The 20744-nt window shown below is 50.2% G+C and overlaps 1 protein-coding gene across 1 annotated transcript in view; it reads left to right on the forward strand.

Annotated features, from left to right (window-relative positions):
- Positions 1–18799, forward strand: part of LOC308571817 (uncharacterized protein) — a 51642-nt gene extending 32843 nt beyond the window's left edge. The window contains exons 6-10 of the mRNA XM_081167436.1: positions 715–2751; positions 9438–9510; positions 10613–10744; positions 13385–13501; positions 15320–18799. Coding sequence (XP_081023562.1) covers positions 715–2751; positions 9438–9510; positions 10613–10744; positions 13385–13501; positions 15320–18609 — 5649 coding nt within the window. The 3' untranslated portion in view covers positions 18610–18799. The remainder of the gene's footprint in view (positions 1–714; positions 2752–9437; positions 9511–10612; positions 10745–13384; positions 13502–15319) is intronic.
- The last annotated feature ends 1945 nt before the right edge of the window (positions 18800–20744 follow it).

Below are 20744 nucleotides of genomic sequence, written 5' to 3' on the forward strand. Positions count from 1 at the left end.
ATACCACATTTCTGTCTCCTTTTTTCAGTCTGCAGTGATGGGATGTTTGGGTCCCCTCCCCCACACCATGGGAAGTGATCTCTAGACCAGTGTTTCCCAACCTTGGGCCTCCAGCTGTTTTCGAACTACAATTCCCATCATCCCTGACCACTGGTCTTGCTAGCTAGGGATGATGGGAGTTGTAGTCCAAAAACAGCTGGAGGCCCAAGATTGGGAAATGCTGCTCTAGACAACTGGAGCCACCACCAAGAAAGCCCTGCCCCAGATTTGGACCCACAGAGGAAAGACCATTAACTGTGCTTCTGACCCAGATCTGTGACCAACTGCAAAGGTCTATTAAGTGCATCTTTAATATTTCAGAGGTGGGGAACCTGTGGTGGCTCTCTGGAGTCTAGGGCTGATGTCAGTTGTGGTCCAGCAACACCTGGAATGTCACAGGTTCCCCCATCCCTGATGTATATCTTTATCTGAAAGAGCAAGTTTTCCTCTGGTGCAGATTTTGCACACTAACCAAGGCAAGAATGTGAGCTTAGTTTCTTGATTCCTTTCATTCTCGTTGCCTGCAGACCCTGTGTGAGGGATATGTTACTCCTTTAATGAAAGAAGAAAATGGCCACCCCGATTCCAGATTCCAAGAGATCTTCAGTGGTACTTTGTGCCTGTCTTTCAGTGAGGAGCATAAATGCGATGAGGAACGTCATCCTAGAGTTGTGACTGCACACCATTCCCAGCAACGTGGGCGTTTCAGTCAATATGTACAGGAGATGCTATGAGGGCAGATGTTGTGCTGAGAGCAAACAGCTTGTTGATGGTTTGGAAGGTGGTGGAGATACCAGATACCAAGCTGGGTTACAAAATGTACCCAAACAAGACGTCCGTAGCAGATGTCGTGATGGCTTGGACGCTGAAGGAGAACAGAGATCCCCCCCAGAGTTGGACATTGACGAGATCAAGAAAATAATCAAGTTGCACTCAAACACAGAGTGTAAGCAAACTTGTGGCAGCAACTGGAATGATCCTCCACAAGCCAATGGGGATTTAGTTGGGGCAAATGATTTGCATGTCTATCTAGATGAGGAGGGTGCCCAAGATTTGTCTTCTGATGTGGACGGTGACATTAACCAAGATATGGGTGGAAGCCCTAATCAAGCTTTCCACACGGATGTGGAAGGAACCCGAAGTGTCTCTCCAGAGGTGGAGGCAGAAGCAGATGGAGATTCCGCTGAGGACTTTGTTTCTGATGTGGACGATGGAGAGCACAGTGTTCTCTGCTTGGATGCCAGCGATGGTGGCAGAGACTTCGACATTAGCACCGGTCAACGGGACGTCAACCGCGAATCGTCCCTCACAGCCACCTCGCCCGTTTCCCCTTCTGCGCCTGACAAACCATACAGGTGCCCCGAATGTGGGAAATTCTTTGGCACCAGCTCCATCTTGGGCCAGCACCGCCGTATCCACAGCGGAGAGAAGCCCTACAAGTGCGCCGCCTGCGGCAAATGCTTCACCCGGGGCTCGACCTTCCTCCAGCACCAGCGGACGCACACGGGCGAGAAACCGTACAAATGCCCCGATTGTGACAGGTGCTTCGGCCGGAGCTCCAACCTCATTCAGCACCAGCGGGTCCACACGGGGGAGAGGCCCTACAACTGCGGCACCTGCGGAAAGTCCTTTTCCCTCAGCTCCACCCTCATCCAGCACCAGATCATCCACACGGGAGAGAAACCGTACAAATGCCCCGATTGCGGCAAGTGCTTCAACCGCAACTCCAACTTGCTGAACCACCGGCGGGTGCACACCGGGGAGCGCCCCTTCGCCTGCCGAGCCTGCGGCAAGACGTTTTCCGAGAGCTCCTCCCTCACCCAGCACCAGCGGACCCACACCGGGGAGCGCCCTTTCCGGTGCAAGGAATGCGGCAAGTCCTTTTCGCTCAGCTCCACTCTGATCCAGCACCACGTCTCCCACACCGGGGAGAAGCCTTATGAGTGCATGGACTGCGGCAAGTCCTTTGGCCTAAGCTCCACCCTGCTGCGCCACCAGAGGGTCCACACCGGAGAAAAGCCCTTCGAGTGCCAGGACTGCGGAAAGACCTTCGGCGTCAGTTCGCACTTCTTGCAGCACCGCCGAGTCCACACAGGTGAACGCCCCTTCCACTGCCCAGATTGCGGGCGCACCTTTAGCCAGAGGGCGCATTTGGCGCTACATCAAAAGACCCACCAAAATGGGAAGGCCCCGCAGCTCCGCCACCAAACCCTCTACATCTGCAGCGACTGCGGGAAGAGCTTCCGGCAGAGCTCGCACTTGGCGCAACACCAGAGGGTCCACACCGGTGAGAGGCCGTACCGATGCGAGGACTGTGGGCACGGCTTCTCCCAGAGTTCCAAGCTGCTGGAGCACCAGAGGGTCCACACTGGCGAGAGGCCGTATGCTTGCAAGGATTGTGGGCGCCGTTTCGGGCACAGCTCGGCGCTGTCGCAGCACCGGCGCATCCACACCGGCGAGAGGCCGTACCAGTGCCCACGCTGCGAGAAGGCTTTCTGTCAGAGCTCGGCTCTCGTGCAACACCAGCGTATCCACACCGGGGAATTGCCATACGCGTGCCAGGAATGCGGGAAGCGCTTCCGATACCTCCTGCAGTACACGCGGCACCAAAAGGCGCATTTCAGGGAAGGGGCCTCAGCTGCTGGTCTTGCGGGTGAAGCAGCTACATTAGCAATGATGAACAAGCTGGTACCTTCAGCAGGGGATGAGACTTGAACGGCGAATGGTTCTTCCACAGCGGAACATGGAGAGTGACTAATTTGGTACGAGGCTGAGGGGAATAGCAGAGCCTTATATGGCGGAGGGAATTCTGAGGAAATGGTGGCTGGCAAAAATGGTACTTAGGTGGGGAGCGAATCCTGTAGCATCATAATGCTGCTTTGGAGAATGGTGTGGCAGAGGGAGTGGGGCAGCTGTTTCTTAAGTGGGGTGGCCATTTTGAATCATAGAAGGTATGAATACGGAATTTAGGGTCAGCATAAAGCAGGCCCATGTAGTAGAGCAGGGGTCAGCAAACTTTTTCAGCAGGAGGCCGGTCCACTGTCCCTCAGATCTTGTGAGGGGCCAGACTATATTTTGAAAAAAGAAGAACGAATTCCTATGCCCCACAAATAACCCAGAGATGCATTTTAAATAAAAGCACATGTTCTACTCATGTGAAAACATCAGGCAGGCCCCACAAATAACCCAGAGATGCATTTTAAATAAAAGGACACATTCTACTCATGTAAAAACACACTGATTCCCGGACCGTCCGCGGGCCGGATTTAGAAGGCAATTGGGCCGGATCCGGCCCCTGGGCCTTAGTTTGCCTACCCATGGTGTAGAGGAAAAGGAAAATCCTGTGTGAGGGACATTTTAAATGGGTGGAAAGTTGAAGACAAAAATATTCTCATAACCTCTTGTATGTTTGTCCTCAGGGAACATTTTTTCCCCCTCAGAAATGCTCCCTAATGTTAACATGTGCGTACAAGAGGCAGAAGAGGAAATGTTCCTCTTTGGCGGCACTCTTCCCTCCAATAATCCTGTCAATTTTACTGTCACTGATTTCTTCATGGCCTTTCTAGAGCACTTCATCTATAAGTAGGACATGACATCTCCAATTAATTCCTGTTCCAAGATATAAAACCTCCGATTTATTTATTTTTAATCAACTTAGGGGGAAATCGCTGAGGAAAATGGAAAACTGCTGCAGTAGTTCGTGGCATTCAGAGCTAAATGTAAAATGTAAATGTAAAAATACATAGGTCCCGCTATCCAAATACTCATTTGAAAATTCACTTATCCAAAAATGAGGAATTTGTACCCAAACTCGTCATACACACTGCTGATTCACATAGCCAAACAGCCAGACCTGTGTGTAGAACAAAGTTGCCTTAAACAAGTCTTACTTTTTTTGTGTTTTGCCAGAAACCATGGTGGCAGGGGAGAAAAAAAGGGGGAGAAATCAGACAAATATTTGCCTTTTGTAGGATTTCAGAGGGTTTTCCTGTTTGTAATTTTGAACTCTTAAGTTCCATGGTTGGGAACACATTAGAAATTTCCCCATAGGAATCAATGGAAATTGTTGACTCGTTATGCAAATACTCACCTAACGAATAATTTCCTGCGAATGCATTGTATTCGGATAGTGGGACCTGTGTGTACATCTTTAGAATGATTAATACATTATGTCTAATTCGGTTGACACACATATAATACCATTTTATACAGTTAGGAGAGAAGCAAGAGTACATTTTAAATAGTTCTAGTATTGTTGATTAATTTCCGCACGTTGAGTTCTACCAACGTAGAACCCAGAATAAACCATGCCCATTAATTTATTTGGGTCTACTCTGGGAATAACTAATAATTGGATACAACCCAATGGTTCCTGTCAAATTAAAATTAGTTGTTAAAGGCAGCTTGATCCTGGGGAGATTTTGGTGGGCTTATTGATTTCATTTGGCCTTGCTGCAGCTAAATTCTGTATAGCAGTGGCTCCCTGTTGGTAAGCTGCAGACCCCAGGGGGGCCACAAAACCCACCCAAGGGGTCTGTGGCACCATTCACATAAAAAATACCATGGAAATATCAAAATTTTCAAAAGTAGGAGGCCTGTAGCTTTGCTTTTGAAAAACAGGGGGTCTGCGGTACTTAGCTAATTGTGAATCACTGCCATATCAGGTTGCATGGTTGATCTTAGCTGTATTCACTTCTGAATAAATATGTACCATATGCTATTCAGCTGCATGTCTCTCTGGAACTGAATGGCGCTTAACTCGCATTCAAACCACACACTTAAAATGCTCTGATGCCACTTTAAGCAGCCATGGCTTCCCCCAAAGAATTCTGGGAGCTGTAGTTCATCCTGAAAGTTGCTAGGTTGTCTCCTGTTCCCCTCCTTTAGCAATCAAACCCTCTTCAAGGGATCTCTGGAAATTGTAGCTCTGTGAGGGGAATAGGGGGTTCCCTAACAACTTTTGGCACCTGTAACACACAGCAGCTCCCAGAATTCTTTGGGGGAACCCACAACTGTTTAAAGCAGTATTACAGTGCTTGAAATGTGTTGTGCGAATGCAGTCTGAGTAGACATGTATAGGATTGGCCTGCATATTCAATGGGACGCATGTGCTACGTAACCCTTAATCCATAGCATTGATTTTAGTAGACTTTCCACTGCAATCCTCTAAATGTCATTCAGAAGTAAATCCCATTGAGTTCAGTATCCTCCCAGATTTGTGGGGAAGCCTAGTACAGTGATACCTTGGGTTACAGACGCTTCAGGTTACAGACTCCACTAACCCAGAAATAGTACCTTGGGTTAAGAACTTTGCTTCAGGATGAGAACAGAAATCGCATGGTGGCGGCTCAGCGGCAGCGGGAGGCCCTATTAGCTAAAGTGGTACCGCAGGTTAAAAACTGTTTCAGGTTAAGAACAGACCTCCAGAATGAATTAAGTTCTTAACCTGAGTTACCACTGTAACTGGATTTGGGCCAATATGTACTGTGGACTCAGTACATATATTTTAAGGACACACTGGTAATCACTCCAGTGATTTTTTTTGTTTGAGATGCTGACGTAAATGATATGTTGTTTTTTTAGTTGTAATTGGTGCTTGGAAGAGTTTCAACTACTGATCTTCAGCTTTCCAAATGTAATTACATTTAATTGCTGCCTTCTAAACATTCTTTCACCCTTCACTTTTAGGAGGGAAAAATCCCAAGCACTAGTCTCTGGATTTTTCTCTTTACTTATTTTATTCTTTGCCAAATAGTTGCTTTCTGGCAAGCAAATCTTCCACATGCCCTGCACCTGTTAACACTACCCCTGTGCCCACCTCCTCTTGCCAAAGAATTAAACATAATTGTTTCTGGTTGGGAAGAAGAGCCTTTATTCTTCACTCTGCCCTTTAGGCGAGGACAAAATGTTGTGAGGAAGCATTGTTCTTTACTTCCAGCTTTGTCCAGAAGACATACACCAGGAGGAAAGGGAACCTCTGAGAGAATAGGCTGGCATTCTTGATTCCTTCCCCAAGTCTGAGAAAGGCAATGAAATCTACTAGTTAGAGTGGGGGGGGGACGTTTGAAAATGCCCATTTCACAGAAGAAAAATCGGCAATCCTCATAATGACGCCCCCTCCAGACAAAAGGTAGAACACCTGCGCACACCTGTAAACCAATAAAACACAAAAGCAGGCGACGGTCTGCAAAGACCCGGCAACTTCCAACAAACCAAATCCCAAGAAAAAATAAAACCATTGAGAACTGGGAGCGGCAGGGAGCTGGGAGCAGCAAGGGTGTTGTTTGAGAGTGCTGTGGTGCCCACGGGCACCATGTTGGGAACTGCAGAGTTAGCCTGATTCTCCTGAGTTTTGTCACTGGTTCCAGAACAGGGAACCGAGAGCCAACTGGGTTAGAGAGGGCAGCGCTGTGAGCCTGTCAATGCCTCACTTTCTCTCAGAGGGGTAGAAATTAGCTTTTCAATATGCTGGGTAAGGTAGGTGGGCAGCCCTTGTGAACAGCAGGAGAGCTTAGAGCGCCTGAAACACGCCTTTGCAGATTCTTGAGCAATCAAGCTGTTTTCAAGATGTTGATGCGAAAACCCTGAGAAGAAACAGAAGGGACATCTGCTTCCTGTTCCCCAGGGATGAGAGACATCCCTCGATTAAGAGTTATCTCATTCACCAGTTTGTGCCTCTTTCACTTGCTTGTAATAAAGACTTATGGGCACAACTGGGTGTACATCTCTTATTTACTGAACTTCAGGATTGCCGTCTCTGCACTGTTTGAGTCTTGGGGCTCTCCTATTCCATAAACTTTGGGTCTGTTCTCTACTGTTATATACAGTGCAAGGTTTCTCTGGAGTTATCCGCCCTCTCTCAGACAGGTATTTCCATGAATTCGTAATGGGTAGCCCTCCAGATTTTGTGGACTACAGCTCCTCACATTCCTGACCATTAGCCACGCAGCTTGTGGCTGATTGGAGTTGGAGTTCAACATCTGGAGGGCACCAAGTTGGCTACCCTTATATGAACATGCAAAAAAGGTTTTCTTCGCAGGGGCTGATAGGCCTTTCCATGCTTCGTTGTTCTTAATTATATGCAATTAGATTTTAATAATCGGCCAAGATGTACGCTTGCACACCCTTCAGCTAGGATGCAGCTACAAAAGCAATACTGATGAAGGGACTGATGAAGTCTGATGAAGGGACGTCCTAAGGAAAAGCCGGACATTCCAGGATAAAATCAGAAACTGGGACTGCTTCTGTGAATCCTGGACTGTCCCCACATACCTAAAAGCCCACCTTCTTGGTGGTTCTGCCACCCTCAGAAGCTCAGTCTGGTGGGCCTGGAGAGGGCCTTCTCTGTGGCAGCCCCTAATTTGTGGAACTCCCTCCCCACAGAGGTGCAGCCATCTGGCAACTTCTTTATACAGTTTGGGGCAAATGCTGAATATACATTTCTTTACCCTGGCCTTTGATACATGAGGTGTACATTTTCAGGTCCCACCCTATGTTTTGTGGTTGTATTTTTAAATAATAAATCTTTAAAGGTAAAGGTAAAGGGACCCCTGACCATTAGGTCCAGTCGTGGCCGACTCTGGGGTTGTGGCGCTCATCTCGCTTTATTGGCGGAGGGAGCTGGCGTACAGCTTCCGGGTCATGTGGCCAGCATGACTAAGCCGCTTCTGTTGAACCAGAGCAGCGCACGGAAACGCCGTTTATCTTCCCGCCGGAGCGGTACCTATTTATCTACTTGCACTTTGACGTGCTTTCAAACTGCTAGAGCAGGGACCAAGCAACGGGAGCTCACCCCATCGCAGGGATTCAAACTGCTGACCTTCTGATCAGCAAGTCCTAGGCTCCGTGGTTTAACCCACAGCGCTGTTAATGTTGTGTTTTAACCTCCCGAGGGACCTGAGGATGAAGGGTGGGTAAGAAATTAAAATTATAATTAATAGCAGTAGCCATAACAATCACAGTAAACTAAACAGATGTAACAAGAATAAAATGGTCAAATTAAAATATGATTAGAACACACAGACCAACAATAGCAGATTAGCGCCAATATCATCACCCAACTCCAGGAGGTTAATAATAATCATCTTAAGAAATTTATTACTTATACCCTGCCCATCTGGGTTGCCCCAGCCACTCTGGGCAGGCTTCCAACAGAATATAAAAACACAATGAAACACCAGACATTAAAAGCCTCCCAAATCTTGGGGGCAAGTGCAATAAAGACCCTGCTTTGCGCACGTGACGTCTTCACATGGAACAGGGTGAAGGGATGTTCAAAGGAAATCTGTGGATTTTGTCTTTTGGTCTGGGGAATCCCGGCTGTCATCGCTTTCCTTAAATCAACCTGCCTGACTACAGTGAGCAAGCAAGGCTGCCTACCGGCTAATTAAACAATTAAATGCACTCAAGGAGCGCTTGTGTTGGTCTGATTGCTTGATTAAAAAATAATTTCTTCATTAGCCTGGGGAAACACCGCGCTAATTCCAAGAACAACCACAAACTGCTTCCACACCCTTAGGAGACTCACCCTCTCTCTCCCTCTCTCTTTAGTGGTGGGCAGCTTTCAACCTCTTGCCCTTTCCCACAATACGGCTACCACCTCCCACCCTCCCAAATTCCCCACGGCAGCCAGAAATCCAACAGGAGCAGCTTTCTCCAGCCAGAGGGAAAAGAAGGACCACAAATTAAATATCTCGCCCCAGGAGGTATTAAAGCTTTGTAAACGAGTCCTTTGCATCTGTAAAAAGAAGAGAGAAATATGCACAACCCACAGACTTAACACATAGAATAAGAGAACAAGAAGAACATACGTTCAAAGAAGATTGGATAAGGTTTATTGAATGTATGGGAAATAATTGTCTATAGCTGAAAACGCTGGCAGCATTAAGATAAATTCAACAGTGTAAATCAGTTTTGATGGATGCAATGATGGAATATTGAAGGGTATAGTTTTTGTAAATTACGCAGGGATTTGTGATATGTAGAATTAACCATGGAAAGAGAAGAAGGGAAGTCATTGATGTCTTAAGGAAATTGAGTATCTTAAATTGTAAATCAGAAAACTTAGTAAAATTTATATACAAAGAAGAGGAAGGGGGTCGGGGCATTTTGGCTCCCGGTGCTTATTGCTCTGGACCGCTTTGCAGAGGAGCGCCGAGATGACCTGGGAATCCTAGTTCCCCAAATCCACTGCGCTCCTTGGAAATCGAATGCGCCCACGAGGGCGCAATGCGCCTTCCCGGAGCTGCAGCCAAGCGATTCCTCCCTGAGCCTGCTCCGTCCCAGAAAGCAAGCCAGAAGCCCCGGCCCCGGCCCCGGCCAGCTGCCTCTTCAAATTGAAATGGTTAACCACCATAGAGAAAGCCTCCTCTTTCTCCTTTCCATTCCCTGCCTGCAAGCGGCGGAAGAGGGGGACCGTGCAGAGGAGGGAACTTCCTCTGACTCGCTCCCTCCCAGTCACCCTGAGCCCTGGTGGCTGGTGAGCGGAGACAGGGTTACTGCAGTGCACAGGGAGCTCGGGGCGGGGGGCTCCCCTGGCCTTATGGGGAGGGGGGGTCCCCGTGGGGGGCAAGATCTCCCCAGAGCTGCAGACCTCTGAGGCAGCGGCAGCTGCGATGGTGAGTTTTAGGGTGTCTTGCAAGAGCTGGGAAATGGGTGCATTTCTATTTTTTAATTTTTTATTTCGCAAACAAAAGAGACGGGCTTTGGCGTTGGCGGTTGTGTGGACAGGCCAAATGCAGGGATTTTGTTTTTTTGCAAAGGATCAAAACATAAGTCATTATTTAGTGGGCTGGCACCGGGAGATCGGCAGCGTTGTACTTCGGATCACTTCGATCTCCTTGTCGTAGCCTGGGGAGGGGACTTAGCGACGCGATCCGAGCCCTTGGGTTCCAGCGCGGTTTACTCCAAAGTACGCGTGCATGGGATTGCAGCCTGAAAGAGGGATTTTCGTATTTGCTCGGCAAGGCACATTTAAGCAGATGAAGAAGCGTTCCTGATCTGCGTTGTTGATTCTACCCATGAGAACAAGGGGAAGTGCATTAAGCTTTATTCTGCATTAAGCTTTGTGAAATACAGCGGGTGATGAGCGTTTGTGTGTGTGTGTCTTCTGAAGCAGTTGTGGACAGAGAACCACAGTGGGTGGTGCGAAAACCTGGGTTGTCTCATGCCAAAAAAAGGGACAAAACCTTTTCTGCTCCTTAGCTGTGAATCATCATCTATTAACCCCCTAACTCTGTATAGACCACTGATCCTCCTTGTACAATTCTTCTGTTGCTTTCCCCAAATAATAATAATAATGATAGTTATGTTTATTTATATCCTGCCATTTCCCCTGGCAGGGACTCTGCGTGGGCTACAGATAAAATAAGAACAGCTAAAAACATACGGGAAAAAAACATGAAAAACAATTAAACATTAGTATAATTAAAACTCTCTTTCTCTCTAAGATATTTTAAAAGCATACAGACAGTTGCAACAAAAACAGCATGGCACCGGCCCCATTATTAAAAGCAGTTGGTTCCCAAACACTTGTTGGAGTAAGAAAGTCTTCACCTGCTGGCAGAAGGATAAGGAGGAAGCCAGTCTAACTTCTGTAGGAAGGGAGTTCCAAAGTCTGGAAGCAGCCACCAAGAAGGCCCTGCTGCCTTTGAGCGTGACGGAACCGAGAGATGGGTCTCCCCTGAAGATCTCAGAACTCGGGCAGGTTTGTGTGGACAGTAGTTTTCATTAACAAGTTTTGCATTAACGTAAGATCAGCAGTAAAAGTCAGCGACCAACGCATTTCAGAGTATATACAGGGATAGCCCATGTGGTCCGCCAGAATTAGTTCAGCAATGTCCAGAGGGCCACAGGTTCCTTGTTTGTTTGTTTTTTAATTAAAAAAATATGAAAGGGAGCTCTTTGGACATTTGCGAAGCCCATCGCACAACTCTTTAGCTGAGATAAACCTGTGCAGCACAATCCTAAACTTTGTTTACGCAGAAGGAAGTGCCACCATGTCCAAGGGGACTTATTTCTGAGTAAGGGGCGAGATCTGCCAGAACGAGCGGTTAAGATGCAGCTGATCTCTGGCTCAGCCAGCTGCCACTGCTCAGTGGCAACGCGAGTGTTTTTCATGCAGGCATGGTCCCAGGCTCAATGGCTGGCATTGCCAGTTGCAAGACGTCTTGTGTGTGGGTATGGGGAATCTAGCAGGGATGGGCAAGACCTTGGCTTGGGGCCCTGCAGAACTGCCTGGGACAGAATAAACCATGCGCTCCACTTGTGCTAATGAACTAAGAGTCTGACTCAAAAAGAATTGCATCTCTGTGAGGGGGAATGGGGGTCCCCTCTCAATTCTCAGCACCCTTAACAAATGACAGTTCCCAGGATTCGGGGTGTGGCCGTGGGGACTGTTTAAAGTGTATAAAGGTAAAGGGACCCCTGACCATTAGGTCCAATCGTGACCGACTCTGGGGTTGTGGCACTCATCTCGCTTTATTGGCCGAGGGAGCCGGCGTACAGCTTCCAGGTTATGTGGCCAGCATGACTAAGCCGCTTCTGGAGAACCAGAGCAGCACACGGAAACGCTGTTTACCTTTCCGCCGGAGCGGTACCTATTTATCTCCTTGCACTTTGACGTGCTTTCGAACTGCTAGGTTGGCAGGAGCAGGGACCGCACAACGGGAGCTCACCCTGTCACGGGGATTCGAACCGCTGACCTTCTGATCGGCAAGTCCTAGGCTCTGTGGTTTAGCCCACAGTGGTATACCAGTGCTTTAAATGTACTGTGCGGATGTGGCCTTCACCTTCAGTGCTAAAGTGTCTGTTTGTACGCACTTCATACTTGCAAACCGTTTGGAATCTGCCCACTTCCCTGCTTTAGATTGATAATTATTATTTTCTCTTTTCCCCACTCCCCACCCTTTGCGAATTGTGGCAAGTCCCCATCACGAGGGCAGCGTAAATTAAGAGCACATGGCGCTAAGGAACCAGGGAGTGAGGACTTTGTATCTGGACTTGGCCCTCTCTCAAGTGGGCGTTTGCTGCCAGTTCCCAGCTGCCAAGGCTGAGTTTCCTAGTAGCCTCTAGAGACAAAGGCAGAAACAGGACCTGTCCCTCGCACGTGTGTCTTTACTAAGGTGCTAGAGCTGTTTGGGTCCTTGGTGGCTTCCCTGTTTTGCACAGATCCTCTGCTGCGCTGGGTCCCTTCGCTTGTCGGCGTCTTTGTGATAAGGGCTTGAAACTGGGGCAACAAATCTCAAAGAAATTTCCCAAGTAAAAACAGCAATGTCTGCTTGGCTGTGCCGTTGTTCCTGGGTTAGACTGATGGGACAAAGAATCACATGAGTGTTAGGTTAGCTGTCCATGTTTGCTTTAAATTCTGGATAGATATCTATATTTATAAATATAAAAACAAGCTTTTTGCATTCTGCTGTGCTATAGTGGAACCAACTGGAGGTGTGAATGCTATATTGTGTGCATTGCTGTTTTGTATATTTTTGAACCACCCTGAGCGAGCCATTGCCACAGCTGCGACTCTCCCGCTTTTTGGTTAGCAACTGGAGAGCCAGGAATCTCTTGGACCTAGGAATGTTCAGTCCATGGTGCCCCCTCTCTATGGGCTGGGCTGGCAGAGAACAGGATGCTGGGTAGTGGGTGTCACCTATGGAGCTAATGTTCCCCAGTCTCTTTCTTTTTTGGGCGATGCATGTAGCTTTTTGTTTTTAAAGACGTGCCCGTAGATGCCAAAATCATGCCACTAGCTATGCTGGCAACACGTTACCTGCAGGATCAGTCTTGAGAGAATTTCAGGTGGGAGTGTGCAATTACGTCCTGTTTATGGGGAGAGTGCAATTACGTTGTGTTTTTGGGGAGAGTGCAGCTACGTCCTGCTTATGGGGAGAGTGCAACTACGTCCTGCTTATGGGGAGAGTGCAATTATGTCCTACTTATGGGGAGAGTGCAATTATGTCCTGCTTATGGGGAGAGTGCAACTACGTCCTGCTTATGGGCATAGCTCATCATGGCTACCAGCCCTTAATAACCTTCTCGGTGAATTTGTCTAATCCCCTTTAAAAGCCATCTCAAGTTGGCCATCAATGCTTCCTGCAGGAGCGAGTTCCAAACACTCTTGTTTGCTTGCAGCTCTCTGTGATCAGGGGATGATTGGCACCAAGGAGCGAGCTGCCTTTCACTGGTATTGATCTCCTATTACGTAGAGGAACTGCAGGATTCCCCAGCACACGGCCTGAATGCGACTGATATGGCTTAGTGCTGTTGACCCTGATAGAAAGGAGATTTCTCAACATCTCGGGTAAGGCGCATGGACTTAGCCTGTTGTTTTTCACTTTTGGGTCTGCAGGTCCCCTAGAAAATGCTCCTGCTGCAGCATCCCACATGGATGGAACAAAGGAGGCAAGCGATCCTGACGGACCTGGAACTTTGGAGGAAGGGGAGACCTTGAGAATCACCCATGCAGGTGAGAACGATGAAAGTGGAATGGCTTGTCTTGAAAAGAGGGGATATAAGGTCCATACCACCATCCCTCTCATGCCATTCATCTGGGATTGGAGGGCTCAAGACCCACCTCTCCCATCCATATCCATTGCAACACGTATTTCCCTCTCTCCTTCCAAAGGTTTAGATTTCCCCAGCCACACTCCACTTTTCTTCCCAGGTTGTTTCTTGAATTCTAGGATTTCGCTCTTGTGAAATCTTCCATTCCTCAAAAGTCAACAAATTGTGACTTCCTGCAACTCCCACTTCCATCAGGCTCTCTAACCTCACTTATAGATCAAGGGTGGGGAGTCTGTAGCCCTCCAGATTTTGCTGGACTCCAAATGCCATCAGCCCCGGCCAGCAGGGCCAATGGTCAGGGATGGCGGGGGTTGTAGAATCTGCGTTCTGCATTCATTTAAGAGCAACAGCATTTAGATACCGCTCATAATTCAAGAACGTTTCAAGTCCTTTACAACCAAAAGACATATTAATTAAAGGCAACGTATTAAATGGCGACGAATAACTTGATGAATTAAACAGCAACATCCATCATTAACTCAAGTGCATGAAGCACTGACAGGATCCAAAAGACCAGCCAGTTGTTGAGTTTGTGTGTGTCTAGGAAACTGCATAGGGACGTGGGTGGTGCTGTGGGTTAAACCACAGAGCCTAGGACTTGCCCATCAGAAGGTCGGCAGTTCGAATCCCCGCGACGGTGAGCTCCCATTGCTCTGGCCCTGCTCCTGCCAACCTAGCAGTTTGAAAGCATGTCAAAGTGCAAGTAGATCAATAGGTACCGCTCTGGCGGGAAGGTAAACGGCGTTTCCGTGCACTGCTCTGGTTCACCAGAAGTGGCTTAGTCATGCTGGCCACATGACCCGGAAACTGTACGCCGGCTCCCTCGGCCAATAAAGAGAGATGAGTGCCGCAACCCCAGAGTCGGCCATGACTGAACCTAATGTTCAGGGGTCCCTTTACCTTTACCTAGGAAGCTGCATGGGGGCAGCAAGTCTGCGTGGGAGGTATTAATTAGCATGCAACAAGTAGAAGATAAAACAAAAGCTTCCCAATTTAATAACTTGTCTGGTCTGGGGAGGAAAATACTCTTCCTAGCTTCCAAATGGGTGATTAGTTAAACACTCGAGCTGATGCAGAACCAAGTCCCCAAAACAGAACGGTACTGGGGAACAAGCTCAGTTCCAGGGTGGCTAGAAATGGGAAAGATGGGCTTGCAAGGACGTGGGTGGCACTGTGGTCTAAACCACTGAGGCTTACCGATCAGAAGGTCGGTGGTTCAAATCCCCATGACGGAGTGAGCTCCCGTTGCTCTGTCCCAGCTCCTGCCAACCTAGCAGTTCGAAAGCACATCGAAGTGCAAGTAGATAAATAGGTACCGCTGCAGTGGGAAGGTAAACGGCATTTCCATGCATTCTGGTTTCCATCACAGGGTCCCGTTGTGCCAGAAGTGGTTTAGTCCTGCTAGCCACATGACCTGGAAAGCTGTCTGTGGACAAACGCAAGCTCCCTCGGCCTGAAAGCAAGATGAGCGCTACAACCCCCTTAGTCACCTTTGATTGGACTTACCCGTCCAGGGGCCCTTTAGCTTTACCTTTTTTACCTTTACCTTTAGATGGGCCTGTACTCTGAGGCTGTTTTGTATGTTGAAGGGAATCCTGTGTGGATGGCGTCCCAAACCTTTGCATAGCTGAGCTCTGGCAGATTAAAGTTTCTGCCTGTTTCAGGTTATTTGAGACCTCCCCGTTTCTGATTCCTTTTTTCTTCTTTGCCTCTTTGCCAGGTGATGCTGCGAAGATGGAGCCCTTGAAGGAGGTGGAGGAGGAGGAGGAGGAGGAGGAAGAAGAAGAGGGCATTTTATGTATGGAGCCCGGACGCCACATCGGGGATGACGACTCGCTGGCTGCGGCCCCTCCGCAACGCGGGAAGGGGGAGCGCCCGTACCCCTGCGGCGAGTGCGGGAAAGCGTTCAGCCAGTGGTCGAAGCTGGTGCGCCACCGGCGCATCCACACGGGCGAGCGCCCCAACACGTGCACCGACTGCGGCAAGTCCTTCACCCAGAGCTCCCACCTGGTGCAGCACCGGCGGACACACACGGGCGAGAAGCCCTATGTCTGCGGCGACTGCGGCAAGGCCTTTTCCTGGAGCTCCAACCTGGCCCAGCACCAGCGGACCCACACCGGGGAGAAGCCCTACGTGTGCCGGGAGTGCGGCAAGGCCTTCTCTCAGAGCACCAACCTCATCAAACACCAGCGCAGCCACACGGGGGAGAAGCCCTATCGCTGCCCGGAGTGCCCGAAAAGCTTCTACCGCTCCTCGGACCTCATCCAACACCAGATCACGCACACGGGCGAACGCCCCTTCAAGTGCGACGAGTGTGGCAAGGGCTTCACCCAGAGTGCCAACCTGGTCAAGCACCGCAAGATCCACGCCGGGGAGAAGCCCTTCCGCTGCAATGACTGCGGCAAGACTTTCATCCAGAGCTCAGAGCTCATCCAGCACCAGCGGACGCACTCGGGCGAGAAGCCTTACCAGTGCCAGGAGTGCGGCAAGCGCTTCGGCCACGGCGCCACCCTGGTCAAGCACCAGCGCCTGCACATGGGGGTGGAGCCGTACCGCTGCGCCGACTGTGGCAAGACCTTTGGGCTCAGCTCGGCGCTGGAGCGGCACCGGCGCTGCCACAGCGAGAGCCGCCCCTACGCCTGCGGGGAGTGCGGGCAGAGCTTCTCGCTGGCCTCCAACCTCACGCTGCATTCGCGCATCCACCGGGGGGAGAAGCCCTACCGCTGCGCCGACTGCGGCAAGTGCTTCGGCATGAGCTCCACCCTCATCCGCCACCAGCGCATCCACACGGGCGAGAAGCCCTACGCCTGCCCTGACTGTGGCAAGGCCTTCGTCCGCAGCTCTCACCTCACGCAGCACCGGCGGACGCACACGGGCGAGCGGCCCTACCACTGCGAGGAGTGCGGGCGGCGCTTCTCCCAGAGCTCCAACCTCATCACCCACCAGCGCATCCACATGGAGGAGCGGCCCCACGTCTGCCACGGCTGCGGGCGGCGCTTCGCCCAGGAAGAGGAGCTGCAGTGCCACCAGCAGCAGCAGGACGGGAAATGCAGCAGCAAAGGAGGTGCCAGAGAGCCAGAGGGCCTGGGGGAAACCTGTGGGGAAAGCCATGCACCAGCATCGCACCCGGAAAGCGGCGCCACTTGCGCCATGTGCGGGCCAGAGTGCAAAGATGCAGCCGGACTCATGCAGCACCAGAAAGGCCACGTCCCCCTCGTCTGCAACATGTGCGGGGAGAGCTTCCAAGATGGTGCCAAGTTAGTGCAGCACCAGGAAAGCCACACATCTTACATCTGTACCGAATGTGGGAGGAGCTTCGGGGACTCCGGTGCCTTAGCCTGCCATCAGGAGAACCATGAATCTTGGATATGTGGCGTCTGCGGGCAGAACTGCAAGGACCGCTTGGCCCTGGTGCAGCACCAAGAAGCACACTCACTGCACATCTGCGGGGCGTGCGGAGAGAGCTTTGTCGACAGCCAGGCACTCGAGGAGCACGAGGAGAGTGGGAGGTGCAAGGAGGACTCCAAGCTCCTGCTTGGCCCAGGATCCCCGAAGACGCCGGTGCGTGGGGATTCCAGGGACAGCTTTGCTGTCGGGACGGCTCTCGTGCCCTGTAAGGAGGGGGAAGCTTCGTGGGGCTGTCTGGAGCGTGGGGAAGGCTGCAAGGATAGTTCGGCCTTGGAGTACCACCAGCAGAGCCACCGGCAGAGGCCTCACACCTGCTCCAAGTGTGGACAGGCCTTTGCCGATGGCGCAGCCCTCTCCCGCCATCAAATGACCCACATGGAAGCGGATTTGTACAAATGTCCCCAGTGCGAGCAGAGCTTTGAGGGCCTTTTGGCCCTCACTCGGCACCGGGGGGAACACGTCTGCGAGAAGTGTCTGGAGTGTGGCCAGGCCTTTGAGGACCGTGAAGGCCTCTTGCTCCACCAGAAGAGCTTGGGGGACGAAATGCACGGACGTCTTGAATCCAGAGAACCTCCTCGGGCTGACTCAGATCTTGTAACTCAACTGAGCGATCCCATGGAGGAGCCTGCTGACACAGGTTTTACCACAGCCCAGAAAATATTCTCTGGTGACCAGCCGTCCAACAAAAAAGTGGTGTCCAGCCGCCATGAGAGTGTCCCCCTGGACGAACAGCCCTTTAGCGACCCCTTGAGGCCTACTTTGCACCAGAGAATCCACCCGAAAGCTCAGACTCTGGACGGTGTCACACCTGAGAGCATCCCTGAAGAAGAGGCGGCGTCTTCGGGTGGGCTGGGCCTCCAGGACAGCTCAGCTCTCGCCTCACAAACCCCACCCGAAGAAGAGGCTGGTCTGGGCTCCCTGGGTGACAGCTCCCTTAAAGTCAGCTTGGTTGCCGCTCCGCTGCAGAAGAGAGCTTCTCCCGCCGACAGGCCTCCTCCGGTCTCCACCGAAATGGCTGCCCTCATCCGCCGCCCGAGCACCAAGCCCTACAAGTGCCATGACTGTGAGCAGAGCTTTGCGGACGCCGGCGGCTTGTCGTGCCACCAGGCCGGCCACACGAAGGGGCGGCTGCTGAAGTGTCCCGAGTGTGGGAAGGGCTTCCCAGAGAGGCTGGCTCTGATCCGGCACCAGATGGAACACACGGTGCAGAAAGGCAGGGCCGTGCGGCAGCTGCCGCCGCCGAGAAACAATCGCGGCAAGGAGAGGGACCCCGGGAGCCCCCTGGAATTCGGGGAGAGCTTCACGGAGATCTCGGCTGTCCTTTTGCAGAGGGAAAACCACGTCTCTGAAAGGGGTGCATCGCTGCGGCCGAAGGATCGTGGTGGGGACGGGAAGCAGAGTTTAGGTGACCCTTTGCAGACCACGGAGCCCTACTTCCACCTTGATTTGGGGAAAGCCTCGGGTGCCGGGGGAGTGCTGGGCCAGCGCCATGGGCAGCAGGAGAAGGGCAGATACTTTGGGCATTCTGAGCCTGGGAAGATCTCCCGGAACAGCTCGATATTGCTGCAGCACCTCCAGAGCCACACAGCAGAGCAGCCCTGAAGCCCTGGGGGATTGTCTTGGTGGGATTTGGTCAGTACCAGGCAGGTGTGACCTGCGATGCTCTGTCTTCTGTCGATGGTCAAAGCTGAGGGTGGGGTGTACATAGGGGTAAACTGGTGCAACTCAGTCTGCCCAGGGTTGGAGACATGCCCTCGATGGAAAGAAGATACTACGGACATTATTATTATTATTATTATTATTATTATTATTATTAGGGTGGGGGGGGGTCTGTGCAGATGCGCAGAATCGAAACGGGAGGTGCTGCAGCAAACAATGCAAGTTGGGGAAACCCTCGAGGTTCTTTACCAGCAAAATACACAGTGGCTCTTCCTTTTCAGGTATTTTTCCCTTCGTTCCTCCCTGGTTTTCCCTCTGAATCAGATGAGCTCAAGTCTCTTTGAAGGGTAGCTAAGCTTGTGGTCCTCCGGATGTTGCTGGACTACAGCTCCCATCATTCCTGACCATGCCTGCTGGGGCTGATGGGAATTGAAGTCCTAGCCACACCTTGATAGCTTCAGCTTAGTCCCCCCCCCCCTTTTGAAACATGGAATTAGCCAGGAGCTGACAGCAGGTGGCCTTGTACAAAAAGTGGAACGGTTTCTCTCTCTGTGTGTGTTTCTGTATCTGGTGGGAAGGCTAGTTTCCAAAGTCCATCTTTCTCCCCCTGCAATTTTTTTTTTTTTTTGTATTTCCTATAAGAGCTATTCCAGTGCAGACAGATTTTGTGAAATAAAGTGAGATAGGAGGTTTTTGTTTTTTCTTTAATCACCTGAAAATACAACATACTGGAATGGCTCATTGGGGTATGTTCTGTATCTCCTCCTGCTTGTCACATGTGGTCGGTTCTCTGTTCTGACCACACTTAGCAGGATGCTGAGGGTGGTTTTAGGTCTTTGAATGTGAGTTTGCTTCCTCCTTCCATGACATGCTTGCTTCCCGGTACACGGCATCAAGTAAACCAAGATATTTCACTGGCAGCCTGTCTCCTCCTGCCCACCAGCTTTTCTCCAACCTCACATTTCCACTGTTCCATCCCGTCTGCTTTCAGGTGAAAACACCTGAAATGATCAGAAATGAATTTTTGTGTACATGTGTGATGAGATAGGATCTACTCAGCACATCTTAAGTGAAGCAGGTTCTCCATATTTCTGCACCCTCAGTGTATCTCTGACTTCTACTGGTTGTATTTCTTTTTCTGTGGGTAGAGGGGGTTCCTAGTTAGATTTAAAAACATAAAAATACCCCCCATCCCTGTACATTTTAGGTTTGCTTAGTCATTCAGTGCCAACGTCTACCTCACCAATCCACGTTGAGGTCTTTGCTCATAGAAAGTGCTGTAGAGTTGATAAAGTAATAATCCTCAAAGACAAACACAATCTGTGGAACTCCCTGACACAGGAAATATATGGCAGCAGACTCTTAACTTGCCCCATCTAGACGAAAACACATTTTATGAATCTCTGAATGCTGTTCATAGCTATGAATCCTTTTCTTACCTGTTTGCAATCCTATAATAATTAATAGTAATAATAATAATTTATTATTTATACCCCACCCATCTGTCTGGGTTTCTAGACTTCCTTTACACAGGAGCAGGGCCCATTTAATTCAGTGGGGCTCACTTCTGAGTAGGAATGTGCTGTTAGGTTTTTCCTAATACATTTCAAGCAAGCAAGCAAGCAAGCAAGCAAACAAACAAACAAACAAACAAACAGATCTCCCTTATCCTAGCACAGCTTTGATTTTAAACTTCTTCCCCAGTGCTGGCATCTACCTCACCCATTCAAGTGAGCTGAGGCGCGATCCTTGACAAAGCAGAAAAAGTGGCTGCTTGCGTCAGGTGGAACTCCTGGCCACATGATACCCATAGTAAGATGGAGAGCTTAGTAGCATGGACAGGGAGACCAGCCATGACATGGGTAGATTCCAGCACAGTGTACAAGACCCACCTTGGAAAATGTAGAGCAAGGGTGGGGAAGCTTTGGTTATCCAGATGTTGTTGGGACTACGATTCCCATGGACTATTGGCCATTCATACTGTGGCTGATGGGAGACGTAGTTCAGCAATATCTGGAGGACCAGAGGTTCCCCACCGCTGCTACATAGAACTAGCCAGTTTACACATTCATTGAGAC

The sequence above is a fragment of the Podarcis bocagei genome, assembly GCF_964188305.1.
Source record: "Podarcis bocagei genome assembly, chromosome: 13".
Lineage (NCBI taxonomy): Eukaryota > Metazoa > Chordata > Lepidosauria > Squamata > Lacertidae > Podarcis > Podarcis bocagei.